Source organism: Morus notabilis, unplaced genomic scaffold, assembly GCF_000414095.1.
Source record: "Morus notabilis unplaced genomic scaffold, ASM41409v2 Scaffold158, whole genome shotgun sequence".
Classification (NCBI taxonomy): domain Eukaryota; kingdom Viridiplantae; phylum Streptophyta; class Magnoliopsida; order Rosales; family Moraceae; genus Morus; species Morus notabilis.
In genome coordinates, this window is record NW_010364156.1 from 86,794 (window position 1) to 111,269 (window position 24,476).

The window sequence follows — 24,476 nt, forward strand, 5'->3', positions numbered from 1 at the left end:
TATATATTTATTATTATATTTAATATAATAAAAAAATTATTATGATATATAATATAATAATATTATTAAAATAATAGCTGAAATAATTAAAAATAACGATTATATTATATTATACAATAATATAATATATATAATTACAATATAATGTATATTTATTATTATATTTAATATAATACAATAAAACTATTATTAAATAACATATTATATAATTATGATATAGAATATAATAATATTATTAAAATGGTTAATATAATTACAATATTATAAAACATATTTTAATATTACATAAGAAATATTAATATTTCAATTATATTATAATTAAAAAATACAACTATATTATATTATAATATAATATATTGTATTATATAATCATTATTATATTATATTAAACAAATATATTATAATTAATATATTATATAACTGTAATACACTATAATATATAATAATATTAGAATTATTATAATTATAATATCATATTATTAAAATAATTATAATATAATAATAATATCATATTATATGATGAAATAATAATATTAGAGTTATTAATATAATTATGATATTAATTGTTGTAATATTACTATTATATTATATTACGAGTCTGAATTTTAGATTGGAAAGATTGTAAATTTTAAATTTCATTAAAAGTATTATGAAAGTTTCATTAATTGTATTATGTTGATTCCCGCACAATTTAAAAGCTAAAGTTGTCTTTAGGCTGCTTCTGATTTTGACTGTAGATTCTTGAAAAATTCTTCAAAAAGCGCTTTTGAGGGGATTTACCAAACACTAAAATCAACTTCTGTTACAAGCAGAAGCTAATTTTAGGAGAAAAAAGCAATACCAAACTAAGCTGTCTTCTTGGACTCTTTTTAGGCTACTCAACCTTTGAGTCCTCGGAGGGTTTCCTGTTGTTCATTGCTCTCTTTTTGAGCTACAGTGGTCAAGGCCCAAGAGTGAGAGAGAGAGAGACTGACTGGTTTTCTGATCTGATTCTCAAGAGTGGAGAGAAACACAACAAATTTGGAAGTTGATTCGTTCTACAACCATTAACCACGATTTACAAAAACGTTTAATGGCAAAAACAAAGCCTACAGCGTGCTAAAATAAGTCCATAAAGATTAAACATTTTACAGGTGACGACAAAACAAGTAGTTGACATAATTTGGGAGTGACAGTTTGGCCATTAGCAGTGGCACCAGCCGTATTAACTAAACTTTCAATGGTCAGCAAACAGCACAAGCATACTCTATGGCGTGCCTCATTTTCTATGAAAGGAGAGAAACGAGAGAGACAAATTCGAGGGTGATCTTGCCCTTGGATCTCGTGTTGATGACGAAGTGTTCTGGGTATTTTCTAAGCAACATCAGCAAGCCGCACCACGGTTTTCCCTTTGCTTCAGAACCAGGATACTCGGGTGTAAGATATCTCCTTACTCGACTATGATGCCAAACGTTACCAAACTGCTCCACCAACTGAACAACAGTAGAAGCTGATTAAGGGCTCTTCAAAGTTCACATCACAGAGTTAACAAGTGTATATTTATAATTTATTATACATGCCTTGAGAAATAAATCTAAATGAATGCATGGAACATAATGCGTGCAGTGTAAATATACAACTAGACCCGACACAAGGACCCAAATTCAATTGTACAGTAAGTAACTACAAGCATGACCTGATGTTAAAGAATTTGTGGTTCTGTAAATTGAAAAGAAACGGAAGAAAATCAGTTTAGAAGGTGCTTTTTTCTTGCATAAGTCAAAAAGAAGGAAAGGGAAAACGGTCCGGGAACGCAAGGGGCCCTCAAATGACTTTTGCATCTAACATACTAGCATATTATAGATATACAGATGGACCAAATTGGAATGTGGAGACAGAAAAGACAGACTAATCACGGCTCCAATATAGAAAAGAACGTTATCTACTACAAAAGACACTTGCACCCATACGGCAGGGGTAGGGGTAGGTCCTTTCACTCGACAAACCCGGAAATGAAAGCTAGCACAGGATTATGAACACTAACCTCAGTATGAAGTTTCTCCATAGGCATCCACTCTCCAGGACCACAAAGATCAGAAAGCACAGTAGCAACAGATGACACCACATCTTTTTCCTCCAACTGAAGAAGTTGTTGGTTATCGGTTTCTCGATCGACTCTTGACCTTCCCTCTCCCTTCTTTTCTGCAGGACCAGAATAATACCACGCTTGTGAATGTTCATACTATTGGGTGCAAGCGTTGTATTGAATGGAATGCTGATTTCTTTTTGTCCTCGTTTCTTTTGACAGATAGTATGCTGGTAATTTGAATTCCATTTCTTTAAAAGAAAGAAAGAAAAAAAAAAGCCTAGGATATGGATACATGAGATGAACTTAAGAAACCATGAGAAGACCACAGAAATTGGAGGCAACTAATAATTTGTGGAACCGTAAGATAAGGACCCAAAATCACCTTAAAAAGAAAAGAATACTCTGCTGGAACTTTTAGCTAAGAATTGAACTTGAACCAACATTTCAGCCAGATTCTCCTCACCAGCTAAATCTGAACTCTAACCATTTTCAGAATCGATTCTAAGTAGATGAATACATATAACACACCAGCACAATTCATATCCATCTTATCTGTACATAATTTAAAATGCAGATGAAGTATAAATATGTACAGAGAAAACATCTGTCCAACTTGGTGACGAACTCTCCAAACCAAAATGTGCAAAAAACCTTGAGAACATAGCTTTCAACCAAAAACACTGAGATAAGTAGTTGCGTTCAATTCAAATATATTCTCATACCATCTCCGATGCAAATGTCAATGCCAATCCTATATTTGTCAATGAAAAAGTGAGAAAATTGCGTTTCATAGCTATTTCAAATGCTATAACTACTTTTTGTCATAGAACTTTTGAACTTGTAAAAGTAAACTTTTAAATATGAAATAATATGAAAATGACAACATCAACCAAATAATCAAATAGAAAAATTTGGCATATGCTATACTTGTTGCCAAATTTGACACGGTGCCAAATTTCACACCAAAATAGCATTGCACTGGGGTGCGATTTTCCTATTCAAATGCAAAAATTTGGCGTTGGGGGAACTGCATCCGAGATGCTCTCAGTTCTTTAGAATATCAATTAGGACAATTCTTCATCACAAAGTCCTCGACAATAATACACCAACAAAAGATAAAATCCCAAATAACAATTACCTATTCCAAAAAAATTAAATGGATAATAATCTTGTCCAACAACAAGAATCAAAGAACACAACTATAAGAAATTACCCAAAAATCATATCTTTTGTATATCAACGTATTAGTAATCATCCAAGAATCACATCCTTTATATCTCTTTTTTCATATACAATCCAAAACCATCCATTACTAAACTTTCCAACGAAAGTTAATTTCTCAGAAAGCTTATCTCAATTTTCATGTACAATCCAAAAACCATCCGTGTACTGCTATACTTTCCAACGAAATATTAATGTCTCAAAAAACTAACCTAATGCTCCAGCCTTGCCGCCTGACCCTCCAGCACCACCACCGCCATAGCCATAACCATCATAGCCATCTCTCCTCATCTTCTTCCCACTGCTTCCACCGCCAACATTCTCATCTTCATCGTCGTACTCCTCCTCGTAGTATTCCCTTCCCCTACCCTTCTTCACCATCGCTCCGGGCCCCGCCGCCCCCGGCCCAACCATGTGGTAACCGTAATGGGCCGGAACCACCGCCCCGGTCGCCGCAGCCGAGGAGGCGTGGCCCACGTAATGCCTGGGCCCGATCGGCCCGCCGAGGATGCTCCTAACGGGAAGGAGGAAGTAGAACTCCTTGTCGCCAATCTGGAGGAGATCTTGGGAGTCGAGCTTGACGGGAGGGTTGCCGGGGAGGTGGAGGACGCCCTCGACGAGGCAGCCGTTCTTGCCGAGGACCTCGAGGGCGAAGCGACGGCGCGTGAAGTCGTAGAAGATGCGCGCGTGGTGGCGGGAGATGTTCATTCCGCCGCCAAGACTGGAGAGGTCGACGTCAACGGTGGATTTCTTGGAATTGCGGCCGAGAATTATGGAGTAGGTCTGCATGTAGTACTCGAAGTCCTCGCCCTGTAGCTTCGCGAACCCCGCCTCCACGTCGCTGCTCGCCGTCGCCATTTGAATTGGATCGGGAATTTGCAGAGAGAGAGAGAGAGAGATCGGGGTTTGGAGAAGACGGGGAATGTGATGAACGGAAGACAGAGTTTCCCTAGCTTTTGGTAAATTGGTCTCAATTGTACATCTTTTCTTTTATTTTTTTTTGCCAAAAACAAATATCAGGGTAGCGTTTTTGTTCTGGGTAAAATGGGGATCAACTTGGAATTAGTGTCTAATACGGAGGCCATCTGTGGAAATATTCAATTCTTCTGTCGTTTCAAAAACTGCCGCCGTTTATGAAATGTTGTCGTTTACATGTTCATGTCGTTTTCAACCAATTTACTAATTTATTGCCGTTTCTTTTTTTTTTTTTTTAATAACTATTTATGTCTATTTTCTCGTTTATGACTATTTATTGCCGTTTCTAAAATAGTCATTTTCATGTTATTATTATGTTTTGTTATTTTTATTATGCTAAGGGGCATACGGTAATTTTGAGAGTGAGAATGAGATTCTCATATTTAATATAATTATTAGATTTTTTTAAAACTAGTCTATGTTTCACATCCTCATATTATGAGGTAATTTTAATGTTGTGTTTAGAATTGTTCTTGTTTTTTTAATGTTTTTTGAAAAAGAAAAAATAAAAACGATTCTAAAACGATATTTGACACAATTAAAGATAAAAAATAAAAATAAAAAAGATTTTTTGATTTAGTATAAAATAGAAGAGAAATGAAAAATGACTTTTTTGTTTTCATTTTTTCCTTTCTCAAGTAGATAGAGACATTAATAAATTTTTTTATGCTAAAAATAATTTATTAATAAAACTATCAAATATATTTTTAAAAATAATTTATATCTAAAATTAAAAATATTTTTATTTTTATTTTTATACAAAAAAATAAAATTATTTTAAAATCTTCTTCGGTTATTCACTTTTTCAAAAAATTAATATTGTCCTGGGCTGTTCAGTTCGTTAATTCGAGTTGAGATGTGATGTTATGTGAGAATTTTTTATTGTAATAAAAAAGTTAAATGTGATTATTTTTGAGAATTTTTTACTGTAACAAAACTCAAATTAATAAAATGAATGATGTCCTAATCTCTCTCTCACCCTAATCTTCTCTCTCTCTCTCTTTCCTTTCTCTTCCCAGCCCCCGACCGCATCTCTCTCTCACCCTTCTGCACCGCGCTTCCGTCGACCGACTGCCGTCGCCTTTCGATCCACCGCGCCGTTGCCGGAAAAATCGCCGCCGCCAGGTTCCTCTCTCTCTCTCCTCTCTCTAAAATGGTAGTACGAAGGAAGCCTGGAAAAATTGCGTTCTTTTACTTTTTTGATGATGATGAATGATTATTTTGATTACTATGAGCAATTGCTTTCAAATTGTTTTGATGATATTGATTTTTGGTGGGAAATTATGAGCAATTTCTCTTAAAATATCGTTAAATATGTGTTGTCTTTTCTTCAGTTTGTTATATTGTTTAATTGGAATACAACTTACTTATTTCAAAAAAAAAAAAGAAACAAGGTCATATTAGCCTATTCTGACTCTTGAAATGCAAAACTTGTTCAATTATATATCTGAAAAGTGTGAAAAGCTTACCTCAAAGTTTCAAGATGTCTAAAATGCTCCAAAAAGTTTCGATGCAGAGAGAGAGTCAGAAGAAGGGGAAAGAGGACAAAAGGTGAAAAGGAAGGAGAGAATGGGAGCATGAAAACGGCGAGATTTTCAGTCTTCGAGACCCCATAACATAAGAAACGAAGACCCCATAACATAAGAAAGTTGTGGAGAAGTTAATCTTTACTTTAACCTCGCCGTTTTCATGCTTCCATTCTCTCCTTCCTTTTCACCTTTCGTCCTCTTTTCCCTTCTTCTGCCTCTCTCTCTGCATCGAAACTTTTTGGAGCAAGAAGAGATTTTAGAGATCTTGAAACTTTGAGATAAGCTTGTCTCTCTTCAATTATGTTTGATGAAATCTCTTTTGCCATTCTGCTTTCACAACAACAACAAGTCTTAATCCCAATTTAATTGAGGTCGGCTATACAGGTCTCACTTTTTCACACGACTCTGTTCGAATTAAACTTTCTTGAAGGCCTAGATCTAGAATGTCTTTCCTAACGACTTCGGTCCACGTAATTCTTAGTCTACCTCTCCCTCTCCTAGTATTAGGTATAAGAATGTCCTCCTAAGCACGAACTGATGCTTCTAGCGGTCTATGTTGGTTTCTGCTTTGACAAAGAACAAAAAAAAAAAAAATCCCGAAATTTCAGTAGTTAGAAACAAGCCTATTGAGTTTTTCCTCCTAGTTCCGAAAACTGATGAAATATCTTTTTCTTTGTTTTGCCTGAGGTTTGGAAATCTTCTAGTTGTTTTGGGTCGAAATTCCTGATCTGCTGTTTTCATTAATCACTACAGTATAGTTTTCATTTTTCTTTTGTGGCGTTGGAAGCAAAGAAAAGTTTATTTTATTTTATTATTTGTTTGGGTGTTGTATTTGTGCTTGGCTTATTGTTGTACTTCTGATGATTGATTGGTCTAAGCACAGGTATTTTTTGCAAAAATAATAAAAATATGAAATCGTTGAGTTCTAGTGAAACTGCCAAATGATGTTGGGAAATTGCGCAAGGGCTTTGACATTCCGGTTTAGTATCGTATCGCACTGGGATAATGAAATAACTTCATGACCCATATCCCTTTCTGATGGCAGTTGTTTTGCAAAATGTTTTAATCCATTTTCCTCAAGTGCATTTGCTGAGGGAATATTTTGTTTCTTTGATTTAGTGTTTGTTGAACTGCAGAAACTATGAGCATTTGGTTGCGTGAATATATGTTATATTGCGTATCTCACTATGTGCATGTTTACCAAACTATAATCGACGTAATGGGGAAGGTAATGAGTTTGAAAAGGAAAGTAACAGAGAATGGGGATTATTGATTTCTTTTCTAGTCTTTACACCTATTAGAATGTGGAATGAGAAACAATCCAATTCTCTTTTACATGTGTACTAAACTTAAGAATAGGAATATTATGATAAGCTAGTATTTAAGTAAATTTAGCATTTATTCCTTTTAATCAGGAATAGATACAAACGGGTGCAAATATTGACATTCACTTTTTCTCATTCTCTATACTATGTGGAGCCCGCCAAACTGCGGTTCTTAATTTTGTAACTAAACCCATGATTAAGTATGAGAGAGACATACTCCTCCTTTTCCCTGTCCTTTTCATGTGGAGTAAACACACCTCATAGATAATCACTAATGAAAGCCACTTCCAGATACACGTTTCCTTTTGTGCTCGCAACATGTTGTATTAAAATGTTTTTTTCCCCTTTTTTATTTCACATGTTTTGTTAAATCTGGTGAAGGACGTAGGAGCTTCTATTTATCACTAAAAGGATGAAGCGCATTATAAAGATTATCACATTGCTGGTGGCCGTTTCTGCTCTGTGGATTGGTCTCTTGCAGACATCTGTTCTTCCTCATAGTTATACTTGGTTGGTGAGTTGTATCACCTTTCACTTTCAGCTAATTTTAATAGTTTTTTTTTCACATTTTGTTTTTCTCTTACATAAAACTCATTATTCCTGTTTCATCTTCTTCCCAGCTACCAATGTATTCCATTGTGTCTCTTGGATGCTATGGTCTATTAATGGTTGGAGTTGGTCTCATGCGATTTCCAACTTGTCCTCATGAAGCTGTACTCTTGCAGCAGGTAATTAAACTTCTTATATTGTTAAAAGATTACTTAACACGTTCTTATAACATAATTCCCAACTATTGATCTTTAATGTCGCTTCCTCTGGTATCATGTTTGTGGTGTTTAATGACTTGGTTCTTTGAGGGTGTAACTTGCAAGTAGGTTCCTCTAACTATTAAGCATAAAAAAGTAAGACCTCCTGCAATGCCAAATTAGTATGTCAATGTTAAATTTTGGCATTTGAGTGTTTTTTTTTTCATTTTTTATTTTATTTTTTTAAGGAGGTTCTCCAATGCATTGTTATTTTTTATGCTAAATTTGACATATGTTTACTTGGTGAGAATTTGATTGCTATTAGTTTGATGTGTTGATTTTTTTTAATTTAACATTACAATATTGTCATTTTCAAATTATTTAGAAATTAAAAGTTTGCTTGAGTGCCAACACTTAAAATTTTATGTCAAAAGTAAATACGGCATTTGAACTAGCATCATGTATTGGAGCACAAATAGAACAACATAGCAAATGTCTTTTCTTCACCTGTTTTTGTGTCAAATATAGCATTTATCATCAATATTTACATCGGAGATGTACGTACAAGGGAATTAGATACGGAAGAAAGTAGTATTATTTTTTGAGTTTCCTAACACATTTATTCATAGCTTCATACTTTGATATATGTCTTGTAGGACGTAGTTGAAGCCAAGGAGTTTCTGAAGCAAAGAGGAGTCGATGTGAGCGGTTCTGATTGAGACCGTGAACTCAGTTTTCTCTCCTCTACGGGCTGTACTTTGAGCTTCACTGAATCTGCGCATATGGTCATTAAAAGCACCACACAAAAAAAAAAAAAAAAAAAAAAAAAAAAAAAAAATTTTTTGAAAAAAAAAAAAAAAAAAAAAAAAAAAAAAAACACTTTTTGAGATGGAAAAAAATTTAGGAAGACTGCCAGGTTTAGGATAACCATTTTTGTGTTTTAACCTTTACAACAAATACACACCCTCGGCGGCTCGGCCTATACTTTGATTGTCTGACGTACAAAAAAAAAAAAAAAAAGAGTTTGAGAAATACTTTTTAATCATGTGTCTTGATATTGAAGTAACAGAGTAGAGCATGGACAGAGTTCCTATGCATTGTGATTCTTGAGGTGTGGAAGAAATTTGTGGCAGGTTGAAATCGGCTTCAAAATTTGTTTACTTTAGAAACTCATAAACGAGTAGCTTCTTAACTAGATTCCCAAAAGGTTCCATAGACCGACTTACAAACTCTATCAAAGTGATCCGCCTTGATCGACCGACCACTACATAAGCCGATGGCGGAGAAAGCTCGAAGAGCTTCTCTTCATTCGCTTCACAGGAGCCGATTTCCTCCATAAATTATCCGATCCAAATGGCAAAGAAGTTTCCATATTTCAGTTCGTACTCGCATCAAGCTGTGGTTTCTGTCCCCTTCGATTATTGGCAGGGGCCAGTCTTCTTCAACTGGCTGAATTGCATCAATATGGATCAAATAATGCATTGGGTGTATGTTCCTCAAAAAATCCGATTCTTGCGGATTCTTCTCCTAACTAATGAAGATTTTGGCAATTGTCTTCTTGTTAGCCATAAAAGACTACTTCTTGGACTGTGGCCGACACCAGAGAAGACAATAAAGGGCAACAGTTCGCAATGGTATGTATAATGATGAGTGCAGAATCCAGATTAGTGGATTCGGTGAAGATACTGCAGGAGAATGGAAAAGAGTTTTAGCAAGAGATGTCGTTAATTGGGGCAGAGAAACATGGGTTGGTTTATCTAGCCCGTATCTCTTGGAGAGATGTGCAGAAGCTCTCTTTGACTCAGTAGTAGGACCGCATTCTCAATTAAAATGCCTATCTATAAAGCGCCGAGTTAAAGAGGGAACAAGTCCCATAATACAACTATTTAAATTTACTATTTTTAAAAGATACAAGAGCGAAACAATCAACCTATTGATATTAGAAGACTCAAAAGATTCTTCCAATGTATCATTTCTGGGTCTAATAAAATTCATAAATGAGTCGTCGGTTCCAATCCAATCCGATAAAGGGCCTCTCTATTTTCCACGAAACTCCTGTCTTAGTCTTCATTTTTCAGCCCGACGTGTACTTCCGTTACATACGTTTCTGTTTGATCTGTTTACATTTGAAAAACGCCTATAATTTCATACAAATTCAACATGGGATGGCATATTGGTATAAAACTATTAATTATAACATGAAAAGAAAACAAAAGGTTAAGAAGAATGGCAGGGGCATAAAACTAAAGAAGGGAGTTGATTTTTTTTTTTAAAACCCTTTTAGAGATACGGTAAAATTTTACAAATCATGTTGAAATATGACAAAAGACTTTGAATATGTTACAAATAGTTAAAAATTAACATCATCAAAATAGCTAATGTGTCATTTTATAATATAACCATGAATTTCACTAAAATAATTATTATGTAATTTTTACTATCATATTTGCATATATCTCAACTTTACTTTTACAAATTTGTGATGTAGTGTAATTATTCTTGTAAATTTAAAAATTTTGCTATATTTAAAATCATACTATTAAAAGAATTGAAAAAAGTACATAATTTTGTGCAGACTAATTATTTATATTTAAATAATTGAGTGTCATTATAATTTTTGTATTTTTTATTAATTAAATAAAAATTATTATTTTTTGAGAGGAGTAACATAATAATACTTTTTTAACATTTTGAGCTTTTTCCCTCAAGTAAAATTTCAAAAATAGAGTTTAAATATAATAAAAATTTTAAAATATTACTACAATAATAAAATTTTGATATTATTAAAATAATAACTATATAATTATATATATAATGCGAAAATTGACATCATTATAATAATAATGATGTCATTTTTATTATATTTATAATATTTTGAAAATTTTGCTAAATTTTATCTAAGTATGAAATTTTGCGTGCAATTATCTAAAATCTATAAAAGGCGCCCGGCCCTTTTTACATAAACTGCGGCCCATTACGGCTCATTTTCAGACTTGTTCGCCTTTTCTCGTTAGGCTACCAATTCTAGACTGCACCTCCATTCCATTAAAATCCCATCTGTCTCGCGTCTCTCCAAGTGAAAAGGCTTTTGTTTCCAGTCTCCGGAAAACAGAGACGCCGCTCAAGGAGGGAGAAGGACGAGAACTCGAAGAAGATGATAATACCAGTCCGTTGTTTCACCTGCGGCAAGGTCTTTCCTCACTTTCTATTCTTTTCCCACATTTTCTCACTGCTACGATTCCTCTTCTCTGGGGTTTTATGAAGATACGTTTTCTAGGGTTTATACAACCATTTTTTCTTCCATCTTCCACTCTGAAAATCTCAACCATCGAACAATTTCTTCATTAAATTAATCTTTATGGCTATTTATTTTTATCTTTTATTTGTTAATTTCTTTCGAAAAATTGGTTGTTGTAGGTAATTGGGAACAAATGGGACACGTACCTTGACCTTCTCCAGGCGGACTATTCTGAAGGGTGAGTAGAGTTTCCTAGAAACAATTATTTTGCTTGAAATATTGATTTTTGTGTAATATGTTTGAAGATCGTTAAGGTCATTAATAGTCCTGCTTGTTTGAGGAAAACTATGTAAAACCGGTTTCTTAGCTAATATCTAACCATGTTTTATGTTGAATTCCGTATTGGAGTCTCTCTGGAAGAATGGCTTTTAGGGGTGAAAATCAGTGAGACTAAAAGGGTTTGTGAAGGATTTTCGAATGCTTTAATGATACATGTGAAAGTTTCTTATTTTCTGTTCTTGGGTGCAATAAAATTGGAATAATCAAGTTAATGGTAAAAATCTTGAAATTGGAAGTTGCTACGGCTGGGTGTAATTGCATGTTTCTGAACATTAGATTTGGTCGAAATCATATCAAAATGGAAGACTATGCAAAACTAACAATACTTGTACAGATCTGATGGTTCATAACATGTAGGGTGTTGTTCGTACCTTGCGGTTAAGATCTCAAGATTTTCCTTATATAAGACATTATTAAGTTCCCGTGGTGACTTCTGATTGATTGGCGTGCAGAGATGCTCTTGATGCATTGGGTTTGGTTCGTTATTGCTGTCGAAGAATGCTCATGACCCATGTTGATCTCATTGAGAAGCTTCTGAACTACAACAGTGAGTCGTCTCTTTGTACCTCTGTCCTTCTACTTGCAAAAGTTGTTTATTTTACTTTTTACGTTTTGGGCTTGGGGATCAATAGTTTTCTTTGTTGATACCTTATGGATAAGACTCTTCGAAAAGTTGATTTGATTTGACCGTATTTATGATGCTTTTGCTTTCTGGTGTAGCTCTGGATAAAAGCGAGGGCAGCTGAGGGAGGGGAGTTTACGGCGTTGCGAGGGACTTCATTTGGTTGCTTTGTATGATAGGTTGGAGTAGTTTGAATATGCTTCTGGATCACTGCCTTTATGGTTGAACAATGGGTTATTACTAGTTCTGAAGACAATAGTGATGTACTTCTTTAGAAGAAAGAACTGATCTTTTTGCCTTTTTACTTATTGTGGATTGTTTGTTCCTCATATATGAGCTGCATGTGAACTAAATTTACATATTTCTGAATTTGGATAACCTCCTCATTGCAAAATGTGAATATTTGAGATATCTGATTCGGATAACATGCTCATTGCAGTAGCTTAGGTGAATGTAAAATATTTTGTTGGAGAGATCCACATTTCTTCAGTAAACTATAGCTTGCATTTAGGATCTGGATTATGTCCTATTTTTATTGGTGTCCGTTAAAAGGGTTGATTTTAATTTTGGTCCCTGAAGAATAAGATTTGCCTCACCTTGCTTTTTACAACTATAAAATCACATAAAGTTCCTTCCCAAACTTGTTGAAAGTTGCAACTTTGCTACTTACTTTAAAAAGTGTTAGTTTTTTAACGATTTTATTAATCATGGTTTTTGTTTGGGTGTTCACGCGTGATTAAAACATGTAGATTTTGTTCATTTGATTCGAGTTTTGTTATAATAAAAAGCTCTCAGAAACAGTCTAATTTTTTTGTTACAGTAAAAAACTTTCACATAAAGTCACATTTCAACTCGAATTAAAAACTCGAATTAACGAACTAAACAGATTTGTAAAAAATTGTCCTTTTTTAGTCTTGCAACTCACACGTGATTAAACCGTTTGAAATATTGGTCCCTCAAGAATAGAAATATTAGAGTTGCAACCTATACAAAATTTTGGGGAAGAGTTTTTCTTTTTATTTTATTTTTATTTTGAGTCATATGAAACAAGGTGAGATGTTATTTTTTGAGACTTAAATTTGAAATTAACCCTGTTTAAACAAGAGGCGCAAAATTTTGGGGAAGAGTTTTTCTTTTTATTTTATTTTTATTTTGAGTCATATGAAACAAGGTGAGACGTTATTTTTTGAGACTTAAATTTGAAATTAACCCTGTTTAAACAAGAGGCGTATCCATCATTCTTTCCAAGCAATGAATCCCAAATTCCATGCCGCTTGCCAGGAAGTTGCAAACTCTCCCTGGTCAACTTCAATAGATATTTTCAGGAAATCAGTTTATTGTTGCGTCTCTCTAAATGGTTATAATCTAACTTATTTTTCCGTTGTCGTGCAATTGAAGAGCGCTCATGATTGTAGCCATTTGATTCTAGTGACTGATTCATTTAAAATTAGAGGGTTAAGATCTAAGACAATTGTCATATAAGTAGGGTCCATTCTACATGTGGCTTGTTTGAGTTATTCAATTATTCGTTTCACGTGCATGGTACATATTTTCTCATTTATAGCTGTTTACTTTCTTCCTAGCCAAACACTATTGGGAATTATACTCGAGGGATGAATAAGTATGCCTAATTTCCTGCATTCAAAAAACATCTACACTGCAAACATCATTAAGAAAAAAAAAAAAAACAAATTTTGCAGAAACATTACGAGTCAATACACCACTATTAATGAATAAATGTTCCAACTAAATGATTGGGACTATCTAGTATTTCAAAATTTCTCGTCTTCATGAAACACATAGCTCTAAGTTCATAAATGGATCAGATATGTCAAATATAATTGCGCGGCACAAGATTAAAGCTCTTTATAAATATTTCCATGACGTTCATATATCTATTATTAACTTTCTCAAATTTTCCATCCAATTAAAGCAACACGACTATAAATGACAAATTAATTTTGGCAATGGTTATAACTCAACCTGTAGGCCTGCTCTTCAAGGGTTTATTCACATTTTCAACCTTTTGTCCTATTCATACCCTATTTGCCAGCCCAAGCTAATTGGTACAACTACTCTTCAGTCACAATTGTGGAAAATTAGAACAGAAAAGAAAGACAAAAAACTGTACTTTCTTTCATTAAAACGTTATTTACACTTTTGTGTGAATCCAACCCACAACTTAAGAATAGTAATGGAGGGAAAAAAAAAAGGAATTACTATTTTCTTTTGTATTTCAGTTCATAGTACATCGATACATAGAAAAACTCTAATTCAAATCAAATTTAGGTACAGTTTTTTAACTATCTAATTAAATCAACATCATATCAAATTAAATAAAAATATTATAATTTGATGGAATCTACTAAAAATTTATGGTCTGATAGAATACTATTTCATATTTTACTAAAGATTATTAATAGTAAACTATATTCTAAATATTTTTTTCTACATAATACATCACAAACTTTAATCTTAAAAAATTGCATCTTAAACTTTAAAATTATTAGCCATTGAGGTCCAATAACTAATGAGTGCCATCAGATTAAGGATATTAGATAAGAGATTCACACATAAAAGGTAAAACTCAGTCATTTTTCAAACCAAATCATGTGCTAATCTCGTATTTCAAACTGTTAATTTAATAACTCTCATCAGTTGTTACTAATTTAAAAATAAAGTATGTAATTTATCAAAATTAAAAAGTTTTAAATGCATTAATATCTAAAATTCGGTCCTTTAATTACATATGTGTATAGATGAAAGGAAACTTTTGGCTAAATAAATGGCCCTTAAATAGCAGTATAGCACGAGCATTTGATTACACCGACGGTAACAGAGAGATAATCTTTCTCCCAGATTTGGCACTTGTCTCAAGCACAAGTTTCATTCCTTCACTCTCGCCTCACTCTATCTCAGACACCCATTTTTCCTTCCCCTTTTTCTAAGCCTAAGTCCAGCTCATACCAAACCCACACCCCTTTACTTACCCACTTCACGACCAACTTCTTCTTCTTCTCTCTCTCTCTCTCTCTCCAATGCAAGCACATTTGTAAAACGAAGAGAGAGAAACAGGAAGAAAAAAAAGAGAGAAAATCAAATGCCTTGCTATAGATCCCAATAATTATTACAAGGAAAGCCACTGAATCCCCGGGAATCCGAAATTTTGCCCCCAAAAATGGGCGGTCTCAGAGAATCGTGGTGTTTCTGCAAGGGAGTGAGCAAGTCCGAGAGGATGAAAGCCGCCATTTTCTCCGGCAAGGCTCCGGCCATGGCCACAACCTCCGGCGCCGCCAATGAGATCTTCGGCACCGGATTCTTGATCCACAGGAACCTCCTTTTGTCCACTCACGTCAACCTTCCCTCCGTCTCCGCCGCAGAATCCGCCGAGATCCGTCTCCAAAACGGCGTCGCTGCTACTCTCTTTCCTCACAGGTCCGTACCAAGCTCGCTTTAAGCTACATTTTAGTAAACGAAGGGTTTTAACGTGAGCAGAACCTAGTTGCACTTTAATGTGGGAGGAGAGGAAATTTATCTCTTTTCCATTTCTGTTTTCCTAGGTCCGGAATGATACTTAAATAAATTCTCTAAATTTTTAAATTTGTTCACTCAACTTCATTTTCCTCAGCCATTAATGCTTGACATTGTTTCTTTCTCTATTTGACATTATGTTTTATGTGACATTTGAATTGGTTGACATTGTTTCTTTCTCTATTTGACATTATGTTTTATGTGACAGTTGAATTAGTCAAGGAGATCCAATGTGAAAATGATTACTGGATTTTAGTTGCACTGGTTTATGATCAGTTCTTGCCATCTTAAATTGATAGTGCTAGCAAATTAACTAGATTAAATTCTTAACTAGAATAACTAGTTTAATCATGCACTCGTAGGTTAATGATATATATATATATATATATATATATGCGTATATATATTTATAGAGAGAGAGAGAGGATTTATTAGCTAGTGTAATCGTGATTATGCTGGCACCATTAAGGTTATCAGATAGGTTTTCTTATTCTTTCATTTGCGTTGCAGGTTTTTCATTACCAGCTCCGTTTTGGATCTTACAATAGTGGGTTTAGATTCCATGGATGGAGATTCAAATGCCCAGGGGCAACATCCTCACTACTTGAAGACTTGTTCTAAACCAACTCTGGATCTGGGTAGTGTAGTTTATCTTTTAGGCCATACGGAGAAAAAAGAGTTGACAGTTGGTGAAGGAAAGGTGGTTATAGCCACTGACAATCTCATAAAATTGTCCACGGATGGAGTAATGTGGAGCCCTGGGTCGGCCGGATTTGATGTGCAAGGAAATCTTGCTTTCATGATCTGTGATCCTATGAAGCTAGCCTCATCGCCAACTAATAAGTCCTCATCGACATCTTCGTCATCCTCGTCGTCGTGGAAAAAGGATTTCCCTATGCAATTTGGCATCCCGATTCCCATCATCTGCGATTGGTTAAACCAGCACTGGGAAGGTAGTCTTGATGATCTTAACAAACCGAAGTTGCCAATCATTCGATTGATGTCCACGGGCCAGAAGAGTGAGCATTCATGCGCTTCCTTTACACTGCGGCGAGTTTTCAAGTCAACTGAAGCGGATCAAGATGGAACACCATCTTCATCAAATGCCATCTCCAAAGCTAGGGATCAGCCTGGACCGAGCTGTTCTCCTCCAGCAGAGAACACTGTTGAAGAAGAAACCCGAACAACGGATCCACATGCTATGCACATACAGGGAATTCCTACTCCAGAAATATATGAATCCCCAAAGTTAAACGCTGTTCCTATTCAGAAAAAACAAAGTTCTCCAGTTCAGCTTCTGGATATCAATTTCCCTCCAAAAGTAGTTAGACCTGTAAGTCCAAAGCGGCCAGCCAAGCTGCTGCTCCCGAGTTCTGGTGAGAATTTTATCAGGGAACCATCACGAGAGAGACCACTAAGAGAAGGGGAAGACCAAAATAAGGAAAGAGGACTTACCGGTCCGGATGCTAATGCTGAAGTTTCCTCAACAGGTTCTGTGAGTGGGGCTCAGAGTGAGGTCCAGTCTAGTTCATCCCCTGTCGAAATTTTGGAGATGCAGAATGGTTATAATGGCTATAGCAGTGAGGGAGAGACTATGTATTCTGCAGAAACCGCCGAGAGTCGGAATTATACAAGCCCTGGAGAGGGAAAGTTTCAGCAAGTCGGTAGGAGCCAGAGCTGTGTAAGCTACAATAGGTGGGGAACTGTCCAAAGGAACCCGGTGGCTCGTAGGACTTTGGTTGAAAAGCAAAGGAGCTTTGTCCATGGAAGAAAGATGTATTCTCAAGGGGCTACTTCTCAAAGGAGTAATGACTTTTACAGCCCAACTGTCTCTTCAATCATGAAGAACCGGAACAACTTGGAGCAGAAGAACAGACCCCAACAAAGTACAGTACATTCATCTCCAAGATGGATGTTTTAAAACGATTCTTAAATTTGTGTAATACTTGTGAAAGTAATTGACAACAAAATTCATAGTGTTTTGCACTTTAAATTAGTGCCCATATGAGTTCCGTTAGGTATAGTGTAACATATTTGTTGTGCCTGTGCATGACATTGATCTGAGGTGAATAAGAAAATTCGGCCAAGTTGTAATTTTCTTCCCAGTGAGTCATGTTTGTTGTTAATTGTTAAAACATTTTCGTAACACAATTGCTTATGAGACTGAACGACTATCAAATCAATGACAAGTGCAAAATCATTGCAGTCAAATTCCTCTTTTACAAATGTGAAATGCATTTCTGGGACATTTTCCAAATTACTTTTGGGCAAAGCTACAGTACATGGGCGACAGGCAAACAGGAGGCTGTTTTTGTCATGTGTTCTTGATAGTCCTGTTTTCTATCATGTACTATGTCATAAGGGATTTATTTTTCGCCATGTGGCCCATGTTTTTCCGTTTCACTCTTTCAACAGTCAAAAAAGTTCGCCTTCGGTGTCGGTGTCGGTGTATGTGTTAAAAAAAAAGTGCACCGTAGGAGATTCTCGAAAAGTTTGTTACTCGGTGACGTTGGAGCAACTTTAATGACTCCTTACGAATTCAAAAATGGCATTCTTTACTGTGAAAAAAAAACTTCCCTTGATAGGATTTTTATTTTTAACTGTTAGATTAATTTTTTAATTAAATTTATAATAAGAATAGTTCTGTGTGACACGTTATAAATTTTTAATACGAATATGTACAAATCTAACCGTTGAAAAATTAATTCAACAGTTAAAAGTGAAGATTCCACCGGTGAGTTTTTCTCTTGGAGTTCTAGCGAAGTGGTTGCCTTAAAAAAAAAATTCAAGCTACTAAAAACTTTTTGTACCCATATTGTCTTTAAGACCTCTGTTCTTTGATATCATTTTGTTTTCTGTTTGAATTTCTCAAACAATATATCGAAGCAAAGAAGTGTTGCAAGAAGTATAAAAGAACAACAGGAAACACAACTTGAGAACCAACTCAGTAATGTTTACAAAACCCTTACATTGCAGTGTAGTACTGTCCCCCCAACTACAAACGTCCTCAATTTTCTGTTCTCATGAGAGTCATGACGCCACTCGAATTCCTCTATTCTTCTATCGTAGGATTCATTTATTCCTTCCAAACCATCCATCAACGAAAGAAAGACCAAAAAAAAAAAAAAAGGACAGGAGAAAACTGCAGTTTATTAGAGAGAAAAAAAAAGAGAGGAGTTTTTGTAGGAGCTCCGCAACATTAGAACATGAACTCAACGACAAAACAATTACTACAAAAATTCTACGGCCGGCCTAACACGTCAATAGGAACTCCATGGGCGTTTTTCTGTGGCCATCCCAAGAAGAGGCGGAGTAAAAGCTGGAATCAACTCGGAGGACTCGATCTTCTCCATTAGTTGGCGGATAAACTCGCCTGCCAAGAATGAAACACCGGAGACCCCAAGAGCAATCACAAAATAGTAAAACACGGTTTTGAAATATTTGTGTGGATTCTGGACTTGGGCCTTTGCAACCGCCAGTAACGTGATGCATACGAGTGAGGCAACTGCAACTGCTGCAAGCTTGAGGTCCTTGTCATCGGTCTCACGAAACGTGAAACCGTAGACCACAGGAGGTACTGATCCGAAAATAATGAATGATAGCATGGCAACAAAGGCATGGAGGATGAAATTGTGTCTCTTTCCAAGTACTTCTCCGTATCGATCCACTTGTTCATTAGTGCGACTGCAGGGCACTCTTGATTGATCATCTTTCAGTTCCCAAATCTGTAGTCCACCAAGCAGACTAGTTATGATAAGAAAAAGACTAGTGAATACAAATGGAAGAGCCACTCACATTATGAACAATAATGAATAGTCCACCAAGCAGATTTGCCAACGCCAAAGATACAATGTTCACTGCAAATCAAAAAAATATACATGCTCGAAAGTTATAACTAAATTGAACAACTTTGATATTAACAATTCCCGTAACAGTCTACAGAGAGAATGAAGCAAAACGGCTTACATGTGGTTGCGTTGCCGCTAGCTGCGGAAGTCACAATGCCTAAACTTGCAATTGATTCAGCTAAACCACCATATACGATGGCTTTTAGGATCTCCCATGATTTAGAACTGTCGGGTGTAGGAACCAATATCAGTTCTCCTGTTGGCATAGGGATTCTCGTATCAAGAAGACCTGCTTTGACAAATATTATCACGCTTTTGCTTAGATTATAGTGTGTTAAACCACAATGCAAAAGTATAAAACAAATGATGCAATTGACAAGTGCAATATCAAGACATAAAAAGAAAACTTAATCTCTGGTGGAGAGATGAGTTTGACCAGGCCAACAAAAGGGTGCTAAAAAGTAATGAATCATTCATATTTGGCTTCTTTCAGCTTTAAACCTGTGTTAGAGTGTCCAATTAGGCTCCTCTTAATGATTGTTTTCTAGCATGCAATGCATTAAGATTGTGCATGTGCGACTTTTAGTTGTTGTCCTCATAAACATTTTGCACGTATTGCTTATTATACCTTCAGCGTCTTCTTCCCCTGGAACATTTGGACGAATTCCACCAGGAACTACTCCTTCATGAATGGAGAGTTGTCCTGTTGAAACAGTTAAATTTATTCCAGGTGCTGGAGCCTTAGTTGTTACAGTCACAGTTACCTCAGGGGCAAGCAACGGAGTTGTTGGATCATCTAGCTCTGGTCTCTTTGTTTCAAGCGACGGAACTTTTTCTGTAACATTATTTTCAACTTTGCGTCTGAAACCTCTGCTTGTTCCGGACATAATGGCTCCAGCTAATTTGAACGCCGAGGGCTTCTTGTCATGCAATGTTCCATTTGAGTCATTTAATGGAACTTGCTCTTGAACTCCGGTAATGTTGTCTGAAATATTTGGCAATGGTTTAGTAGTATTTACTTCAGTTCCAATTCGCTGTTCAGGTACTGGAGTTACACTTCTTGATGGAACTTGCTCTTGAAGTCCAGTAATGTCGTTGGGATCGTTTGAAGATGGTTTATCTTCTGTAAATACAACAGCTCCAATCGGTTTTTCTAGCACTGGAGTTTCAACTGCTGATGAAGCTTGATTATTTTGATGAGATTGTATTTCAGAGTTACGTTCTAGGGGTTGAGTTGTTGCAGTAGCTGCTACAGGCTGTCTAGCCACTGGAGTTTTGCTTGGTGCAGCTTGGCCACTCTGATCACGCTGTGGTTCACGGAAGTGATCAGGTAAAAGTTGCTCTTCTGCATCAGATCAGGTCAGAAAATGTTTAGTTATACTCAATGTCATCCTAACACGGAAAAAGAAAAATGTTGAAACCAATCAACACCAAACAAGTACAACTCCTGGTTAAACTAGAAGAAAAAGTTTGTCTTGTTATTTTTTATAATATAAAGAGAGAAAAAAAAAGGAGCCTTCTGACTGATCTGATAAACATAATGTGTTCTAAGTCCTCATAACTAAGCACCACATCCAGGTGCTAAAAAGAATGTTGTGACCACAACTCTATCCCAACTTTTTATTACCAACGTACATAGAATGCGAGTTTTCATTTTTCCCTTCATATGTGTTTAAAAAATTGTAACGTCAATTAATATTGAAAGATTGCCACTTGGGTTGGTAACAAAAGTAGGGTTTCCTAACATTGGTAGACTATATTTGATTATTCAACTTTAAAAGCTATCTCTAACATGGCTATATCTCATTCCAAAAAGGTTAATGCAAGAAGTAAACTAATAATATCCTTCCACCATATGAAAGCAATATCCGTGATTGAGAAACTTCTTGAAACTAATTAATTAATTCCAATAAAAATACTTGCAAAAAACTTTTACAGGAAGAAAGAATATTAGTTACCTAGATTGTTAGTGTTTTCCCGGTCACTGTCTGGGTCTGGCCAGAAGATCTTGCCTGCTCAATTGAAACAAATGGTTAAAGTGACAACCTTTTTCAATATCAGATAATCATTTGAACTAAAAGAATATACAAACAAACAAACAAACAAATGCCATGGCATGCAAAAGTATTGATCAAAGCAGACTGGTAATGGATGGTTCTGGTAGTGGTTCTCTCTAGCACAACCCTCATAGTTCGGTTTTTTACATACTGTAAAACGTATAATAAACAGCATATAGTAAAAGAGAAAGGATCAAACTTATTTTAGTCCCAAGCGAATCGCATTTAGTCCCTAACTTTTGAAACATCTCAGAGCGAAGGATCAAACTTATTTAAGTCCACCCCAAATCTCATTTAGGCCCTAACTATCAAAACATCTCAAAACAAGTATACGATCTATCAACTTGTCCCAGATTAGATTTTGTAAAGGCATGACTTCCGTCTTGATAGTCATGTACTACATTGTCTCAAATAAGTCCTTTTTATCCATCCGATTGTTAAAATCTTAACGGAAAAAGACACTGACTTCCTTCTTATCAGTGGTGTTCTAACATGTAAAGATACAAAATTAACTTTTACTAAACCGCACATAGTCTTCGCATGCCTTTTTTCATCGACAAAAAATGAAAATCGAAAACTATCAAGAAAAAGAAAAGAACCTGCAAGAGTGAGGAAACTGAAGCAGGATGTGCATCGAACTCTATCAGGAGGGGGTGGAGCTCTCTGGCGAACAAGAACCTTCGTGATACACGCCCTGCAATTAGGACACACAAACTCATGTTGACCTTGCCTATTATACAACCTTTCAATATCCAATTCCTCTTCTTTTTCTTCTTCTTTTTCTTCTTCTTCTTCTTCTTCTTCTTCTTCTTCTTCAATTCTGCTTCTCGTAATAGCGTCCTCACGTTCACTCGTCCCACAATTGCTTAGAGAAACATACTTTCCATTTTCCTTCTGGGCAGAAGAAGAAGAAGCTGAAGGAGTCAAATCAGGCAAGCCATCGTTCTCAACTTCGACCTTGACTACATCAATTTTCTCAAACTTCGATCCGTTTGTTTCCAGCTCCAATGTCTGATCCGCAGGATTTCCCTCGGAAACAAGAAAACCGTCGTACCGGTTGTCCAATCCCGAGTGCCCATTTGTGGATTTGGTATCTGAAATCATTCATCCATCAATACATATGTGTATGTAGAATTTGATCTACAAATTTCAAAACTTTTATGGAAAATATTAAAATTATTCGGCAAAAAGAAGTTTGACAAAACGGAAGTGAAAGCGACAAGAATATCAAAGTACACGGAAAAATTAGAGAGAGAAAAAAAAAAACAGAACAAACTATGGTAGGGTCCTTCTTCCTTAACCTTTGTAAAAATCTGAGAGATTCTTAAAACCAGATTGGACAATGCTGTAAAGAAAACAAACCTCTCTTTCACACTCTTTTGTGCGAGGGCGCGTGGGATTGTTATTGTCAAGTACAGTAGAAGGACATTTTTCAGTTACCTAAATCTCAGTTTAAAAAAAAAAAAAAAACAAGTCGTAGGTTTTACTGATAATATTCTCAATATTCACGTACCTCCATTTTCGCCGTGAGAAACTGAAACTCCATTTGTTGGATTTCCAATATTATTAGCTTCATCATCACTGGAAGATCTCTCAGAGGATTTCCCACTTCTAGTATCATCATCATCATCAACATCCTTGGAAGTAGTAATTGTAGTGGTGGTAATAGTAGTATTTGCCGTGTGCTGACGTGGCATTCTTCCTCTCAAAGCGTCTTCGTCTACTTCTACTTCTACCTCTTCCCATGGCTTCACCGCCTCCATCTTAAAGAGCAATGAGGAACACTCAGTCACAGGCCACCCTTCTTTTTTTTCTCGTTTTTTGTGGCTTCTTCTCAATGCAAGAACTGCAAAGTATAAGCCCCACTTAAGTACAGTCTCAACTCAAGTCTCCTCTTTTAGTCTTTACGGTATTATTACCTTATTGCCCCTCTAATGTAACTCTATATATATAGATATATGCATATATAAATATTAATATTAATGAACTGGAGATCAAATGTGGTGATTTGGTTCGTAGGAATGCAAGTTGGGCTACCTCCTCTTCTCAGTCATAAATTCAACAACAAAATGAATAAATAAATAAATAAGAAGATAGCTGGCAGGATGATGGTGCTATCCATGTGTCCTGTCATAATTAGGTTCCCAATGCAATTTCATTTTATAATATAATATATATATATATATATATATATACGCGTAGAATACATGTAAACATGTCTGAGTTGTTCAAACAAACAAAAAAAAAAAAAACATATGTATGTGAGTATTTATGTGTGACCCGTATAAATTGGGTCTAGGATTCTAGATAAATTAATGAATGAATGAGATGGAAGAGTTGTGCATTGTTGAAAATGGGCTACCTACTCTCTGGATAGTACTGTTGAAAGCATTATAAATGCCCTATGTTATTCATTATCTTTTTTTAGCTCTCAAGGGTTTGGATGGACAATTCAATGGTCAATTGAAGTGAAGCAAACCACCACCACAAGAAACATATTAATGAGCAATAATAATGTTATAGCCTGCTTTCTTTTGTTTTAGTGATAATTATACGTCTGTTCTCTTCTTCAGAAATAGTACGTGATATTTTATTAGAGTTCTCAATTTATGGCTACGGTGATTATTGTAGCTCTTGGAGTTGAATGGATAATCAATTGATCAAATTGTGGCCAAACAATTCACCATGCTAAAAGAAAAAGAAAGTCACCATGCTAAGCATTAATAAGCAATAATAATTTTGTCTCATATTTTCTAATGCTTTATCCATAATTCTATGAATGGGTATTTGGCTTAGTTTGGTATTATTGTAGATTTTCAAAAAAAATACTTTTAATTGTGTTGAAAGAAAAAATAACTGTTACGAAAAGCAACTGAGTGTTTGATAAGATTTTGAAAAAAATATAGTTGTAATTTTTAACTATTCACAACGATTTAACTTTATAATTTATATAGTTATTATTATATTTAATATAATA

General features: G+C 35.3%; 5 protein-coding genes across 5 annotated transcripts; 3 read left to right on the plus strand and 2 right to left on the minus strand.

Annotated features, from left to right (window-relative positions):
• Positions 1-979: 979 nt before the first annotated feature.
• On the minus strand, positions 980-4,285 carry LOC21390426 (FHA domain-containing protein FHA2). Its single transcript, XM_010105871.2, has 3 exons — positions 3,502-4,285; positions 2,024-2,181; positions 980-1,472 (listed from the first exon to the last, which is right to left on the minus strand). The coding sequence occupies exons 1-3, from the start codon at positions 4,145-4,147 to the stop codon at positions 1,266-1,268; spliced, it is 1,011 nt and encodes a 336-aa protein (XP_010104173.1). The 5' UTR covers positions 4,148-4,285; the 3' UTR covers positions 980-1,265.
• A 994-nt stretch (positions 4,286-5,279) lies between these two features.
• On the plus strand, positions 5,280-8,702 carry LOC21390427 (dolichol-phosphate mannose synthase subunit 3). The gene is made up of 4 exons (XM_010105872.2): positions 5,280-5,389; positions 7,500-7,632; positions 7,739-7,846; positions 8,521-8,702. Exons 2-4 carry the CDS (start codon positions 7,531-7,533, stop codon positions 8,581-8,583), a joined length of 273 nt encoding a protein of 90 aa, XP_010104174.1. The 5' UTR covers positions 5,280-5,389; positions 7,500-7,530; the 3' UTR covers positions 8,584-8,702.
• A 2,143-nt stretch (positions 8,703-10,845) lies between these two features.
• On the plus strand, positions 10,846-12,457 carry LOC21390428 (DNA-directed RNA polymerase subunit 10-like protein). Its single transcript, XM_024170640.1, has 4 exons — positions 10,846-11,054; positions 11,282-11,340; positions 11,894-11,988; positions 12,162-12,457. The coding sequence occupies exons 1-4, from the start codon at positions 11,019-11,021 to the stop codon at positions 12,185-12,187; spliced, it is 216 nt and encodes a 71-aa protein (XP_024026408.1). The 5' UTR covers positions 10,846-11,018; the 3' UTR covers positions 12,188-12,457.
• A 2,453-nt stretch (positions 12,458-14,910) lies between these two features.
• LOC21390429 lies at positions 14,911-17,674 on the plus strand. The gene is made up of 2 exons (XM_010105874.2): positions 14,911-15,498; positions 16,105-17,674. Exons 1-2 carry the CDS (start codon positions 15,242-15,244, stop codon positions 17,513-17,515), a joined length of 1,668 nt encoding a protein of 555 aa, XP_010104176.1. The 5' UTR covers positions 14,911-15,241; the 3' UTR covers positions 17,516-17,674.
• Positions 17,675-18,474: 800 nt separating this feature from the next.
• On the minus strand, positions 18,475-23,353 carry LOC21390430 (membrane protein of ER body-like protein). Its single transcript, XM_010105875.2, has 7 exons — positions 23,013-23,353; positions 22,099-22,593; positions 21,401-21,454; positions 20,071-20,787; positions 19,561-19,731; positions 19,390-19,451; positions 18,475-19,319 (listed from the first exon to the last, which is right to left on the minus strand). Exons 1-7 carry the CDS (start codon positions 23,260-23,262, stop codon positions 18,855-18,857), a joined length of 2,214 nt encoding a protein of 737 aa, XP_010104177.1. The 5' UTR covers positions 23,263-23,353; the 3' UTR covers positions 18,475-18,854.
• Positions 23,354-24,476: the final 1,123 nt, after the last annotated feature.

Excerpts from the sequence above, each read along its gene's own strand:
- LOC21390430 (XM_010105875.2), bottom strand. The coding sequence starts at position 23,262 with ATGGAGGCGGTGAAGCCATGGGAAGAGGTAGAAGTAGAAGTAGACGAA. Across the intron at positions 21,455-22,098 it reads CAGTTTCCTCACTCTTGCAG|GCAAGATCTTCTGGCCAGAC; the intron begins GTTCTTTTCTTT and ends TCAATTGAGCAG. Across the intron at positions 19,320-19,389 it reads TATTCATTATTGTTCATAAT|ATTTGGGAACTGAAAGATGA; the intron begins GTGAGTGGCTCT and ends GGTGGACTACAG.
- LOC21390426 (XM_010105871.2), bottom strand. The coding sequence starts at position 4,147 with ATGGCGACGGCGAGCAGCGACGTGGAGGCGGGGTTCGCGAAGCTACAG. Across the intron at positions 2,182-3,501 it reads CGGCAAGGCTGGAGCATTAG|AAAAGAAGGGAGAGGGAAGG; the intron begins GTTAGTTTTTTG and ends CTGGTCCTGCAG. Across the intron at positions 1,473-2,023 it reads TGGAGAAACTTCATACTGAG|TTGGTGGAGCAGTTTGGTAA; the intron begins GTTAGTGTTCAT and ends ACTGTTGTTCAG.
- LOC21390429 (XM_010105874.2), top strand. The coding sequence starts at position 15,242 with ATGGGCGGTCTCAGAGAATCGTGGTGTTTCTGCAAGGGAGTGAGCAAG. Across the intron at positions 15,499-16,104 it reads GCTACTCTCTTTCCTCACAG|GTTTTTCATTACCAGCTCCG; the intron begins GTCCGTACCAAG and ends TTTGCGTTGCAG.
- LOC21390428 (XM_024170640.1), top strand. The coding sequence starts at position 11,019 with ATGATAATACCAGTCCGTTGTTTCACCTGCGGCAAG. Across the intron at positions 11,341-11,893 it reads CAGGCGGACTATTCTGAAGG|AGATGCTCTTGATGCATTGG; the intron begins GTGAGTAGAGTT and ends ATTGGCGTGCAG. Across the intron at positions 11,989-12,161 it reads GAAGCTTCTGAACTACAACA|CTCTGGATAAAAGCGAGGGC; the intron begins GTGAGTCGTCTC and ends TTTCTGGTGTAG.
- LOC21390427 (XM_010105872.2), top strand. The coding sequence starts at position 7,531 with ATGAAGCGCATTATAAAGATTATCACATTGCTGGTGGCCGTTTCTGCT. Across the intron at positions 7,633-7,738 it reads CTCATAGTTATACTTGGTTG|CTACCAATGTATTCCATTGT; the intron begins GTGAGTTGTATC and ends TCTTCTTCCCAG. Across the intron at positions 7,847-8,520 it reads AAGCTGTACTCTTGCAGCAG|GACGTAGTTGAAGCCAAGGA; the intron begins GTAATTAAACTT and ends TATGTCTTGTAG.